Here is a 15205-nt window from a genome sequence, read left to right on the forward strand (position 1 = left end):
ACGGGTCTGTGTTTCACGTGTATTTAAAAAGTGTAGATTTGTATTTAGGCACGAGGAGAGCACAAATCACTTCACGTGCTGGTTAAATGTAATATGTGAGCACGGGGTTGCACAGAATTAATTCACGTGCTGGGATTCAAGTGAATAACTAATTAGTAATTGAATCCAAGCACAATAGTATATATAGACGCACATTTCTTGCACTCAGGGTTGGGTGTTCGAGAGTGGAGAACGGGTGAGAGAGAGAAGGAGACCGTAAAATAGTAAAGTAAAAATAATATCTAGAAGTGTTTGTACTCACCGTGTTTGTTTGTCCCTCCGTGCACCGTTTAAGTGTTTAGTAGTACGTTTTGTTTGTCTTTTTATTGTGGCGTGTAGTGCCGTGTCCCGTGTTTTTGTCTGTTAAAACCTTTTTATTTTCTGTTTATTAAATGCTGAGCGCGATCACGCGCCCAGCTTATACCAAACCACATCTCTCTGTCGTTTGTGTTCCTGTTTCTGGTCTGACGCCACCCACTCCGGCCGTCTTTGTGACACACCCCTACACACATTTTAAATGCAGCAGAACATAAAAGACATGCAAATTATTTAACAGAATGGTGAAGCAACTCACAATTTCCAACTTTTTGTAGCAAGAGAAACCGCGCCGCATTTTGCCGTTTGTTTACATGCCATTTTTTAGCGATGAGGTCCACTCGTGGAACTCAGAATACAAAACAAGTCAATAACATGACGGCGGTTCTGGAAAGATTTAATAAACCAATCTGTGTGCCTCAAGACACTTGCGATGAAAAGTCGCTTTTGAAAAGAATAAACTATTTTAATTTAAGTTTGAGTTATCAGGTTACGAAACAGTACTGTATCCATTGTGAGCGAATCGCTATCGGTGCCAAGAAGGTGGTCTTCTAAGCGAAGTTCCTGTTCCTTTAGCTGGAGCATTTACAATGGGAAAAATCTGTTTCCCCACAAGGGTGTTTCCCCACAAGGGTGTTACCTTGGACGAAGTGTTCTCTTAGGAGGTGTTCCGTAGACAACTGTATCTGTAAATCATTTATAAATATCTTTAAATGCATTTCAGATACCTGTAAATAAACAATTTTTAAGATGTCTTAATTTCATTTTGAGATGTCTAAAAATGCAATTGAAATCTCAAATTGATTTACAGATATCTTTAAATAAAGTTTTGCTTGCATGATACGCCACACTCATTTAGATATCGCTAAATCATTTTAAGATTTCTCGACATAACTCCCTGTTCATTTTAGAGATATCTGAAAATGATTTAAAGAGATCTCAAAGATCTTAACCCTTAGCGGTCCATTTATTCAGCGCGTGTCAGGTCCAATTTATTTTCACACGTGCAGTTTATTTTAGACGCGCTGTTTAAAAGTATTTTTCACAGTAAAACAGGTTTAAAAGGCACTGCATATCAACAGGACACTCAGTACTGCATCTCCAGCACTTCCCACCCCTCGTTCGCTATATTTTTCAAATAACTCGTAATAATAGTACATACCGATTAAATCATCTCTTGGTCACTCGTTTTATCACCAAACTCCTCAATAATGCGATCCAAGTCGTTATTTTATTACTATAACATCTCAAAAAGCTCTGCAAATGTCTGTGATATTCTCTGAGCACTGGATGCGGAAGCAGCTATCTTGTTTGTGTATGTCTGTGTTATCTATGTGGTGTCGGGTCTATCAGTATTCATGAGATACGCCCCCCCCCTTTTTTTTTTTTTTTTTGGCTTCTATCGGTCTCACTCGGCCATTGAATGGTTTTCTCTGCTTTTTCCGGAGAAAAAATGACTAGAGACCTGTTTTTTTACGTCTCTTTGATGTCGGACAGGGTCTGACATTGGACCGGAAAGGGAAAATTGTGATGTCAGACCAGGTCAGACATAGGACCGCAAAGGGTTAATGATTTAAAGATATCTGAAAATGCATTTTAGATACCGGTATCTCATTTAAAGCTCCATTTAAATATATCTGGAAATCATTTAAATATATCTCTGTTTTTTTAGATATCTTAAAATAATTTGAGATATCTATACATTTGTTTGAGATATCTCTAAATAATCATTTTGCTTGCTATACAGATCTGACAGACTTGTAGGTAGATGATGCTTCTATATCCAAGACTGCACTATTGATTCACAAGGAGCAGTCTTCAAAGGGATGCTTCTCTGGGCCATTCTGGTGAACAGATTTAGCTCCAGAACACCTAGCACTTGTTGCACTGGAATCATAGTGCCCTACACCCTATTGCTTGTGCTATGGCATGTGCTTCTGTTATGTATATACAAATAGATTATGTCTTAGAAAAGGCCAACAGTTCTGCATGCTTTTGTTTTTCTCTATAAAACCAGTTTCATCCAAATCCGAGACAATGACTCCAATCGCTCTGTGGTGTAATCATTTCTAATGGAATGCCTCAGCTAATAAGCTTCACAGCTATGCTTTCCTATTGGATTTTTAACTAAGCCTTTGAGACCAACTACAAAAAATAAATAAAATGTCGCTGTACACTAGTCATGTGTTTAATTCCAGGAAGGGAACTGCATGAATTCGTTTTTTTTCTTTTTTTTTTTTTAGGAGAAAGTAAAATGATGTGCTTAGTAGGCAAAGCTGTGGTATGGCCAAATATATTGCATTTCTAAAAATATACAGATAAGTGGGACAGCATCACCAGTGGGGCAAGAATTGATTTTCAGAGTCATGGTTTTTAACCTTCCTAGTGGCAACTTGGAGTGTCTGAATTAAAGGGATCGAAGAGCAGCGTTACTTTTTGATGTTTTAGTTTATAACACAATGAGAGAAATGCTGCACCGGGCAATGAAACACAGCAGGACATTGTAAAGTTATCTCTTTGCGGCCTAAACTTTTTGTTTACTTTATGTTCTACAAAAACATGCTTGATTTTTTTTTTTTTTTTTTTTTTTTTTTATTATATGAATAATAACGTCAATATGTAATTTTTCAGGCTATGATGTGTGGCTATTTTATTTATTTTTATTTTGGGTAACGCGAATTATTTTTCTAATAACGTTACTTCACATACTAACAATACAGATTGTGTTTTTTTTTTTTTATCCTTTTGAAGCATTAAAACAAACTTTTTTGTTTCACTATCTTTTTTATTTATTGTACTTCATTTTTACAATGGGGTTTATAATGTAATTTGGAAATATATATGCGTGTCCCCAAGTCTTGTTGGAGAGGGGCTTCAGGACTGTGTTGTGTTGAAGACAGCCCTCAGGAATAGACTGGCAATTTTGATTATGGGAAGGCCCTGGCAAAGTTCAGAAATGAAAAGGAAAGAAGGATCTTCTGCACAACAGCTGAAAAAAGTGACTTGCGTAATGTAGGGACACCTTGTTTTTTTAGCAAGGTAATTTTAAAAAGACTTAATTTTTACTGACAATATTAAATGTCAACTTTGTTTTTACATTTTTATTTGTTGTTGTTTTTCAGAAACACAAGGTCAGTAACGTATTGGCATGTGTAAAAGTACTGTGGTTGTGTTCAATTCTAAATCATAAAACGTATTGACCCCCCCCTAGCTTGAAAATGCCCCCCTAAAATTTTGGTAGGGGGCCAAATTGATGCTCAATCAGTAAGTCCTGGAGCAAACACTGCATTTCAAAAACTGTTTGTTAACTAGCCTCATGTGTGATTTATCAGATTGGTCCATCTGGTAAAATGACAAGTTGTAAGTGAAGTAATTTCTTTTTCTACAAGGTCAAGTTTCAAATTTGCTATGGATAGTGGTCCGAAATGGCTTGACATGTACAACCCCAGACCCCCGGCTGAAAGATTGGTTTTGCCCCAGGAGTTTGTCAAAGTGATCATTGGCCACTTTTACCTATGTACGGGGCAAAGAAAAAAGGAGATTAAAAGACTAATCTAATCTATGATTGTCCGTTCTTGTTACGGCTATTCATGTATTCTGACAACTGTACTGTTATTGACTAAAGTGAACATGCCTGTGTCACCACTAGTCTATGCTAAAACAATGTTATAGACAAGTGGTTTTCAACCCCGGTTCTGGGGACCCACTGTGTCTGCTGGTTTTCATTCCAACTGAACTGATGATAATTTACGTAATTAGAACTTTTTAATTGTTTTAAGCTCTTAACCCTTTGCAGTCCATTTTATTAAGTGCGCGTCGGGTCCAATTTATTTTCACACGCGCAGTTAATTTTAGCGATCCCTGTTTTCTCAAGTACTGATGGAAATGACACAAAGCAATACCACCACCCAACTCTGATCTAAATACTGTTGCATAACTACAGGCTATAACGCCAACCAGATTTTACATTTGAAACTATTTTCTGCACTTTCTGGAGAAGCACTTGGTATGCATTTTAAGTGTTTCAGGGCTGGCGCATCTGCCTGAAAGTAAAATGAAAGTAAAAGAAAATGATCTTGAATTGATTTAATGGGATTATGTATTATCTCTAAACCACTGCATAAATATTTCATTTTTGTTTAGCAGCTCAAAGGTTAGTATAGTTTCAAAATTATCATCCACGTGTACACATGTGTGATTTCGATCTGAGTGAATTTCCACTCTGATGTTAGGGTGAGTGAAGTGATTTCTGCCTGTGGAGAGCTCTGCTCTGATCGTTCTGTGATGCTCATGAACTTTGCAGTTTTCAACTCGTTATATAATTGAATACCTAGTGAAGCACAATCTTTCTGCATTCATGGTTGACACTGACTTTCACAAAAGCAGGTGTGCATAAAGCCCTTTCTTTAATATATATGGTTACGCTCCAATGAGGGCATTTGTATTTTACACCTGTTGGACCTGTTAGACACATCTTTTGGATTTCTTATGAGGATAAAGTTAAGGGCAAAGCAACAGGAAATGTAATATAATTGAAGTAACTGATTTAACTGTGCCACCTGGGCTAGTATAAATATTTTTTAATACTTCAAGTGCTTGTAGTCATTTAGTTAGTATGTGCATTTTGACTTGGCTGGAAGTTTAATATAATTAAACATAATTTAGTAAAGGTTAACTGTTTACAATGTACCATTATTGATTTTTAGGACAGCTCCGGTACTTTGTTTTGCCACTGCACTCCAGCTTTATAAACTTTAGTGCTGATGTAAAATATTAAGGGTTTCTAATAAATAAACTGTTTTCTTAAGTAATATAAAGCCCATATTTCATACCTGTGTGTTAGTAATTTTATTCCATGTCATGAAACATTTAAGTGCTGCTTCTTTTTAATGTGTGTTTTGAAACATACGCAGATATTCGGAAGACCGGAATTCTGCCAGTTCAAAATCACAACATGAAGGGAACGGCACAATCCAGTGCAAACGTGAAGCACTTTGCCCTTGCGTTTGTGTTTTACCGCGTTTCCTCAAAATCAGGGCCCATAGAAAACAAACTGTCAGTAGACAGGTTTTTTATTTTTTTGTGTGTGAAAAATCTCTCTCTTTAAAGATGTGTTTAAATAATTTTTGAAAGCATTAAGAATGGATTCAGCCAAGATAATGTTTTATTCTTTTATATATTGTTTTATTTTATTTAAATTGCAAAGTGTACTGTAGACTTTGACTCGCTGCACTGGTGGACAGCAAATGCTATATTCTGCAGTGTGTAATGGTATCATGACTGTGGAAGAGTTTGAGTTCTTTAGAGTTGCAAACGGAATACGTTTTATGAATCGCCTACAAAAGCTAACAAAAAACCTGTGTTTTTTTTTTTTTTTTTGCAGGTTTTTGGCAGAGTTCCATGAGGATTTCTTTCCTGAATCTGCGTATGTATCTGCGTCAGAGGCCCACTACAGTATGAAACGCCCACGGGCGATCTACTGATTCAGAAATCAATAATGGAAACAGATTGGAACTTTTCACTTAATGCACGATACATTACGGCTTTTTTGCCCTGTCGCTAACAGCTGAAGGACTTTGAACGACCTTCATAAAACTAAGAGGCCTAGTACCTTCATAAAAAAACTGCTGCTTGGACGTGATATACAGTGGTGGTGAAGACTGGAACAACATTTGATCTTTTTGTCGTTTCTATGTTGCACTGCATCCCTTTTTGTCCGAGCCTTGCATTGACATTTTAATGCTAAATGACTGCATTCCTCTTCATGGTGTAGCTGTTCAGTTTGGTTTTTGGGCAGAAAATGTGGACAAGCATTACTGTAAATATGCTGTTCATTGTTTCATTATTTAATGTTTTCGGTGGAAGTTTTACGTTGTTTTAAATACAGTTCCATGGAGTAGAACCAATTGTTCGTAATGGTTTAATGTAAAGAAACTATTTAATTTTCAATAGGAACTTGAATATATGAAAAAAAAAAACTTTTTCCAGAAGTATGTTCCTTTCTTAAATAAACTTGACTTCACATTGGTTGTTTACAGTACAACATCTCTTCTGTTAGACTGTTAAAAACAAGCAAGAGTCACAATTAGATAATTTTAATGACTTCTAGTATGTGAATAAATAACACAGACTACAGGGCAGGTACTTGATTGCATAACGTCCTTTTTATTTCTCTTAAAATATTTACATATTTGTTAGAACAAATATGTCTACAAAATGGTTCGACATAGCTGATCTGTGATGTTGCCCTCTTGCATCAGTGCTGTTTTTCAGACTGGCGTTGAAATGCTTAGATCCTCTTGCAGCTCTGCTGAGCACATGGAAGACAACACTTCACATTAGTGAGTGCATGAGATACAAAATATAGAGCAGCAGAGTGGCACTGGTAACAGACTAATACATACATGATAAATGCATTTCTGTCGGTTACATGCACTGTATTCTGGTATGTACTTTGCTTGTATAGACAAGCTGCAAAGTAGTTGCTACAACAGTTATTGCGAAAAGTGTGCATTTATTTATTACCTGTCAGTAATAGGATGAGGTCCTTGCTGAAATGAACTCGTCTGCATCCACAAGGAGGGTTGTTGCTGTGTTTATTGTTGTTGTTGCTGTGTATTATTGTTGTTGTTAATACCATTATAAAACACGGTGAACGATAATTTTGGTGTTTTACAGTCTTCTACACAGTTGTGGTATGAGACCTTTGTACAGTAAGATTGCCTGTGTATAAGATTGAACTGCTAACCTGTTTTTAAAAACAAACTCGGCCACCAGTACAGGAAAAAAAACAATGTCAATATCAAAGTGAACAACAATGGCCTGCAGAGTTTAAGTTTGATCTACAGAAGACAAGGAGAAATGTGTGGAACAGCAGAATACAAGAACTCTTAAGCAACATAAATTTTAGTAAGAAATTACGTCGGCCACATGCCCTAAGCAGAGTCAATCATCCAACTGCACCCTCCAAAAAAGCCAAGAAACTTTTCTACTTAAATTCTTTGTGATAATATATGTAGTGACCCCCACCCAAAAAAGATGTTAATAAAGTAAAAATACTGAAGTTTAAAATGAATTGTTAATTTTTTTAATTCTATTTTCCAATGTTCTTCTCAAAACTTCTTCAGTTGTTAAATACTGCTAGTTCTAACATTTCTGTCTGGTATGTCACAACATATTATAACAAATAATATCTTTGGCTTCTGGTGACATTGATGAATCACTCGAGCTAGCACTCTAATTATTTCTATGTTGCCAGAAACCCTCAATATAATTACAGCCTCATTATACACATGAGTGGATATTATTATTATTACCTCAAGTAGTTGTTTCTCTGGATTAATCCATACTGGACCCCTTAAGGTGGCTGTCCAGAATTCTACACTCTACAGTGTAGAATTCTCTATACAGTGTTGGCAATAGTCTGCTATAGCACAGTACAGTACCTCAATGTTCGACCCAACCTAAAAGAAAAGTGCTGTTATTGTAATAATTGGATGTGGAGATCAATAATGTAATCCTTTTATTCCAAGCCAACATATTGTGCTGTCATTTTGGCATTTTAAACGACTATTTAATCTGCCATGAACAAGAATACAGTCAGTCTTCGATTTTTATATGACGATTCAATTTAGTTTTACAACTGTGGAGAGGTAATAACAGGCAAATCTGATTTAATCTACAGATTATGTAAATAATCAAGTGTGCAGTACAGCTATGGTCAAATGTTTTGCATCGCCCTATAGAATTAACTAATTTTGCTTCATAAAGTCGAATGAAACCTGTTGCATAATGTTACGTTAACATATTGAATTACATACCGAAGAAACATGAAACATAATGGTTCAGGTAGACTCTTGCAATATCATTTTGTAGTTTCTTTGATTACATGATAAATAAGAGATATATTATTCTCCTAGTTTCCTCATTCTCATAAAATTCTAGAGGATGCAACATTTTTGGCCAATAACATTTATAGTCTAACAAAACATTTATTGTAATAAAATACAACATCTAAACACAAGAGATGGCTCATAGAATGTATTTTACTTATTCTTTTTTTTTTTCTCTAACTGAACCATTGAGATTGTATTTTCTGGTTGGTAACTTTGGTATTGTTTAGAAAAACTTTTTTTAAATTGAATTTTATGTAGCCTTACATCTTCATTGTCATTAATGTGAGGTGTGAAACTCTAATGCACTGTAAAATTGTAGTACAGGAAACCTGATATGCTTTTAATGCAGAGAGTTCTGCACATGTCTCTTTCCGGAGTGCATCTGTAGCATTAACAAGCAAGTGGTTGAAGAAGCCACAACATCATTCCTATTTTTGAACGAATTCCTGTCTATCTGGTCAAGTAAGGGTCAGAAACCTGTTTCCGCAATGCTACATCGTGTAATTTTGTTATAGAAATACAGTCGCAGACAATAGTGTTGTCACCCTGTGCTGCTTATACTAGAATTCAAGGTAAGAGATTAAGGACAAGCCTTTAGTAAATGTGAACCACTTTTTAATAAATCAAAAAGCAAAATACACCATTTCTAGTAATTTAACCAATACTCTTAATCAAAAAAACAAAAATGCATTTAATTTAAAGTATTCGTTCATGACAAAAGTATTGTCACACCTGCTTTAGTATTTTGTGTGGCCTCCTTTTTCTTTTATTACAGCTTCTTAACCAGTATGTTACATCTTGTTTATGAAATCTGGTCCCATTCTGTCTGGCGTATTTCCTTCAGCTCAGACAGATTGGATACATAATGCTTGGCTACAGCTTTTTTCTAAAGTATTTCAATTGGATTGAGATCTGGTGATTGCAAAGGCCATTCCAGAACTTATCTTTTTGTTTTCTTTAAGAATTCCTGAGTTGACGTGTTGGAAGATAAACTGTCTGCCAATCAGCCTAAAAAACAGATATTGTACATTTGTAGAATGTTTTGCTACATGGCTGCATTCATTCGATCTTCAACCACATGTCTCCAGTCCCTGAACTGCTAAAACACCCCCATATCATCATCGAACCACCTCCAAACTTAACTGTAGGTACAAGGTTTTCTTTATTGAAGGTTTTCCTTTTTTTTTTTTTTTTTTTTTTTTTTTTTCTTTCTTTCTTCCTCCAAACATACTGTGGCCCATTTTTGGGGAAACTTTCTATTTTAGTCTCATCGGACCAGAGAATTTTGTTGAATACTTCAGATTCCTTTTCATATTACTTGGGGAAATTTTTAGACTGGTTGTTTCATGAATTTTCTTTAAAAGTGGTATGCAACTCTTCTGTGTTCAAGTGCCTTTCTAGTTCTTTCATGCACTATTATGTCTGATGCTTCTAAATCAAAGTCTCTGGCTGTTAATCTTTGGATTTTTTTTTGTTGTTCCGACTATTCTCCTACCTGCTGTGCCCATAATTTTCTTTGGAAGCCCACTTCTTTCCAGCGTTTCAGTTGAATTTGTTCTGTGGTACTACTTGATTATTGCTGTGATTGTGGATTTTGGTATTCCATATTTTTGATACTGTTCTGTGGCCATTTCCTTTGTTGTATGAATGCTTTTCTCAAATGTGAACCCAACTTGTTTGTCTTGCCCATGCTGTGTTGTCAAAATGTTGGAAACAATTACCTCTTTCTGACTATTGACTTTTAATCAATGAATATATTTTTTAAATCTGTTATATTACATTTTTACAGACTTAATGTAAGGTGCCAGTACTTGAACAAATATTTGAAGTTGTTTAAGTGCTTATATATAAGATTGTTTGTTAAACTACCAGAAATTGTGTATTTTTGGTGTTCTGTCATATTAATTACTGGGTAATGTTCACTAAATGCTTGTATTTAACATGTTTTTTTGAGTCTTATATTAAGTGTAGGGGGCCAATACTTTTGTCTACGATGGTACATGACCATCACAGCGTATTGTGTGTCTTCTCATTCACACTTATGATTTAGATTTATTGGGAGACAGTGTATACAAAGGTCAGATGGAAAACATGGTTAACAAACACTTTTTGTTTGGGAGGCTTAGAGGAAGTAGATTGAAATCTATTTGACACCACATGTATATTGTATATGATTCTGAGTGGTTCTTATTGCATTTATAAGAAACAACACCTATTTGAGTAATTCTGAGTTAAGGTGTTTCACCTGAGTTAAGGAGCTATTGTTCAGTTCTAGTTTTCTGCAATATACTGGCTAATAGGCTATATCATCCAAAGTGTCTTTATAAAAATAACAGCCAGGGATCTACCAGTTCAGATCCAGTTTCCCTTTTTGGTAATACACCTCCCAGATAGATTTGTTGTTTGGTGCCTGGTCACATCATACCTAATAATGGTTAATTACTACTGTGGGCTGAGTGCTTTTTCACTCTGAAGTAGCTGCCCTCCTGCTAGGCTTGCAGTTTCTCCCTTTCTTCTGAAGGGTCACTTGTGGGTCTGTCACTGAGTAGTTTTACATGGTAGAACTGCCAAGAGCAGATTTGTTTGATAAATAATTAATCCCGGACCATATTTATTGCAGATCCATTTAATATTTCACAAGTATATTATCATTTCATTAGGTGCACAAGTATTGTATTTGTAGGTACATTGTAGCTGTAGAATATGAGGTGTAATATGCTAGAAAAACCACAATGTTAAATAGTTACATATCAAGCTGGATCTAATATTAAAACGATCACATGGAAGTTGGGTCTTTTTTAAATTTACCAGACGTGCCCTCTGCAATGTCCAAAGTAGAAAATACATAAACTAACTAGACAAAAGTTTTAGCTAGTACCTTCATTCGTGTAATGCTACGAGTTTTTCCTGATCTATTGTGAAATGTTCTGGATTCATGTCTCTTTAAAAATGTGAATGTGTTGTACCTCACAGTATTGATTTATGCAAATGAAAGCCATGTATTTTACACTAAGTATTCATGTATTTAGTAATATATTAAATGTGTTCTCCATTATACTTGCCATCATAGAGCTGTTATACCAAGATAGTGATGACACTCCATTCTCTCTAAAGGGTTAATGATGTATGTTACAAGCCTTCACAGGAAGCATGTTTGCCATTAAATGCGTATTAAGGCACCATTTGTTTTGGCCCTATATAACTATTTCTATTAATCCAGAATAGTTATATAAATTGTTTTTCTAAATATATTTAAATAGGGTTTTTTTTATCATGAACAATGTAGTAGTACTATCTTGTAAGTTCCCTTTCCAAATAATAAAAGCATAGATATTGTACTGAGGGGCAATGATTGACATTTTGACAAAGCAATGTATGAACCAACAGTTAATATCACTAATATTGTGCCATTTTTGTTCCAAGTCCATTGTGTTGTTAAAGATCCAGTATCATAATGTAATCTTAATTGTATTGTGCATGCATTCTATTTCAGTTACAAACAATGTACATTACTATGCTGTGTTTTGCCTTTCTCTCGTTCAAGTTACCTGAGCGAATCCTTTGTGTGTCCGATTTTAGGTAGCGGAAATAAAATCCAGCCACAAAAGTGCAACTTAAAACAACAGGAATCAAGATTTACCTTATCACTACAATAGAAATAGCCTGTCGTTTTGAAATATTGTCACCTTGTCAGTGGATGAGAACGACGCTGAGTTTTCTAAAATGGCCAGTAATAAAATTAAGTTTGAAGAATCATATTATAAACATTTGCTAATTATGTATTTTAAGAGAATTGTTTTCAAGACACATGGTCCTGACCACAGTCAAGAATAAAAGGATAAATATAGGCAAAATAAAATAGAAAAGAAAATGTCTAATTTACACATAGACTAGTCAAGTGACCAGTTATTAAATGTTGTATCCCTAAAAATAACAATGCACATTTGTATTTAACAAAAATAATGTTTTGTTTTATTTTGTCTTGCCATAATAAACAAATGTTGATAATTTAATTCAAACTTTTATTTTTTTCTAGTACGTTACAGTAACAGTGCATGATTGAATACATGCCGAAACAGCAGTTTGTAGTGATAAGGCTTCTCGTTTGAAACGGTAGGCGCTGACAACCAAACACTGGTTCTGACCTCTGATCATAACCAAAGCGGTCTTGTTTAATTTACTGTATACAATTAGCGATTCAGTAGGCATTTTTAAAGAAATTTTGAAGTGATGTTTTAATGGTGTCTAAAAAATATAAAAACCATTCATTCTAAATGACAACCTTGGCAGCTACTGTCTGTAAAACACGGAATTCACTTTGATCATGGTGCATCTGCTACTACCTGACCGGAAAGAACAAAGACGTTAATTTCCGCCAGAAAAATGTAATCATCCCACCAAGCTTCAGGATAAACTGGAGTTGTCCAAAGCCGTTCTCTCCCTGTAATCAAGTACTACTGGTTGTGATTATTTATTTATTTTTATCGGTTTATACTGTGGCTTCTAATATAAGAAACTGTTATGAGATTAAAACAATATAGCTAATTGCATTCATAAATAAAAAATACATTCCAATTTAAAATATCTTGCTATACTATACTGCATTACATGCCAATGCATTGATTTAAGTCTTGGATACATACTCTCACTTGTGTTTACATTAAGTGATTAAGGTTTCCTGAGAGCGAACCCATCTGTCTCATGAAATTATTATATATATATATATATATATATATATATATATATATATATACACACGCACACACATAATGTGTGTGTGTATATATTATGCTTTACACACATCTGCTTCAGTTGAAGGCCTACGCACAGTTCCAGCATCATGCTGTCATCTGATTAATCCAATAATGTGTGCAGGCCAGTGGTTATCTCTCCTTCAGGAGAGTGCAATTGCTCCATGTGCTTATCAGAAATCTCTAATGATTATGTCATTTCTCTTAATCATTTCCAGGGAATTTAACTAGTTAACAGTGAGAATTGAAGTGAAAAATATAGAGGGTCCAGTTACCCAGTTTGTTTGGGACGAGTATGCAATCCCATTTGCTGTGCTAAGCCACATTTGTATGGGAAGTCTATTTATGAAGTGCCGAGTGTCACAAAGATCACTGTAGGTAATGATGTGGCCAGATGGAAGTCAAGGATCTCTGTATGTGTGAGATATAATACACTATGCATATACATTGCAGCAAGTTTAGCTACCATGGTTGGCACACAAGCCAACTTGGGTCAGATTCTGTTGACATGTATTTAACCCAATACTTACACTGGAAGGACACATGGGACTGCAGAACATTATTTTAGTCTTTTGAAATACAATTTTCAAACCTGCAGTCATGAAATCCTCTGACAATGAGTCACTGTGTTTGTGAGGGAGTCTAATTCCGTTTTTTACAGAATATAAATCAATAACATCTAACATGTAATACTCTTGTCAATGTAGAACACTATAGTTGTGTTATTTGACCATTAATATACTGCATGCTGTATATGCAAAGCCTTCCAGATGTCTTGGCAAACTAAAACAGTGTTATATAATGCAAAGAAATATGAGATTTAAAGCAAATCCAATTACAGTATCACTGATGGGAGCAGTTATGCATTGTGAGATATCTGGTTTAATTCCCTGAACAGTGCAAGTCCAGGCTGTCCTGGAGCTTGTAACCTGACTTTATCACTGGCCTCTTCAACTGCAATGCTCTGAAACTTGCCTCTTTTAAAAACTTTTTTTTTTTTTAATGGTGTTTTTTAAAATAGCAAATGTTCTGATTCCGAGGAGTGTAACCCCTAACAATCTAGGGGTAACTAGGTTGTTTTACTGTATTAGTGTGTGTCAAGAATCCATTTTTAGACAACTTAATTGTTTGGCAACTCCGATTGGCCTGTCCATTTCCAGTTTGCCCCCATCAATTTCCGAATCTTTTAAAAAAACAAACAAAAAAAAAAAAAACCTCAAAATGTAGAACATGAAGGCTACTACAGTATAGGAAAGCTAAACATTGAACAGGTAAATTCAAGTTTGTAAATGTTTATGATTATTATTATTATTATTATTATTATTAATATTATTATTAATAATAATAATAATAAATAAAAGTAAACTGAAGCCTTTCAGCAGTATATGAAATATAAAATATGTGCCAGAATATTTGTATTGTGTGTGCAATATGTGTGTGTGTGCAGTTTACAGTGCTGGTACTGGCTCTATTTAAGATGAAAAGGAAAACTATACAACACTTAAAATAATATTTATGGTCAAATTTAAGCATTAACCTAAATGTGTAAAATCAAAAGACATTCATTAACAACAATTAAACATTTAGATTACTGTTTATTAAGTTTAACTAAGTTTATCAAAATAGGTACAGGTCATACTAACTTTAACGTTGCAAATATAAAAATAAATGAATAGATAAATAGTTTTATTAAGTGTTATGTGTGTTTCCTTTTCATCTTCAATAGAGCCAGTACCAGCACGGTAAACTGCACACACACATATTGCACACACAATACAAATATTCTGGCACTCTAGGACCATATTTTATATTTCATCTACTGCTGAAAGGCTTCAGTTTACTTGTATTTATTATTATTGGCAATGTGTGCCATATTAAACATAGGGAAACAGTATATTACTGCAAATTTACATTGTCAAAGCAATTCAACAAGTTGTAGTGTGTATAAACAACTTGATAATTGAACACAGTATTAATTAAATGACCCAATCCAAGGACAGAGAGAGAGGTGTTTTCCATTGTGATAATGACCATGTAAATGGAGAGTAACTGATTTCTTGGTTTCTTAAAACAAAATGTAACAGGCATTTCATAGCTAAATTATCTTACTTTCGGTGGTGCATTGGGCTGATCCACTTGCATGAAGTCTTCCCTGCATGTCTTGGGTAACAAGTGAGATTGGTTTTAACTGAGCCCCCAGTGTCA

At 34.8% G+C, this 15205-nt stretch overlaps 1 protein-coding gene across 3 annotated transcripts in view; it reads left to right on the forward strand.

Moving 5' to 3' along the window:
* LOC117407093 (male-specific lethal 3 homolog) overlaps positions 1-11872 on the forward strand; it is a 41332-nt gene extending 29460 nt beyond the window's left edge. For all 3 annotated transcript variants that reach the window (XM_059028981.1, XM_034011721.3, XM_034011722.3), the window contains one exon: positions 5738-11872. In XM_059028981.1, the coding sequence (XP_058884964.1) occupies positions 5738-5837 (100 nt within the window). In that variant the 3' untranslated portion in view covers positions 5838-11872. The remainder of the gene's footprint in view (positions 1-5737) is intronic.
* The last annotated feature ends 3333 nt before the right edge of the window (positions 11873-15205 follow it).

Source organism: Acipenser ruthenus, chromosome 8 (genome assembly GCF_902713425.1).
Source record: "Acipenser ruthenus chromosome 8, fAciRut3.2 maternal haplotype, whole genome shotgun sequence".
Taxonomy (NCBI): domain Eukaryota; kingdom Metazoa; phylum Chordata; class Actinopteri; order Acipenseriformes; family Acipenseridae; genus Acipenser; species Acipenser ruthenus.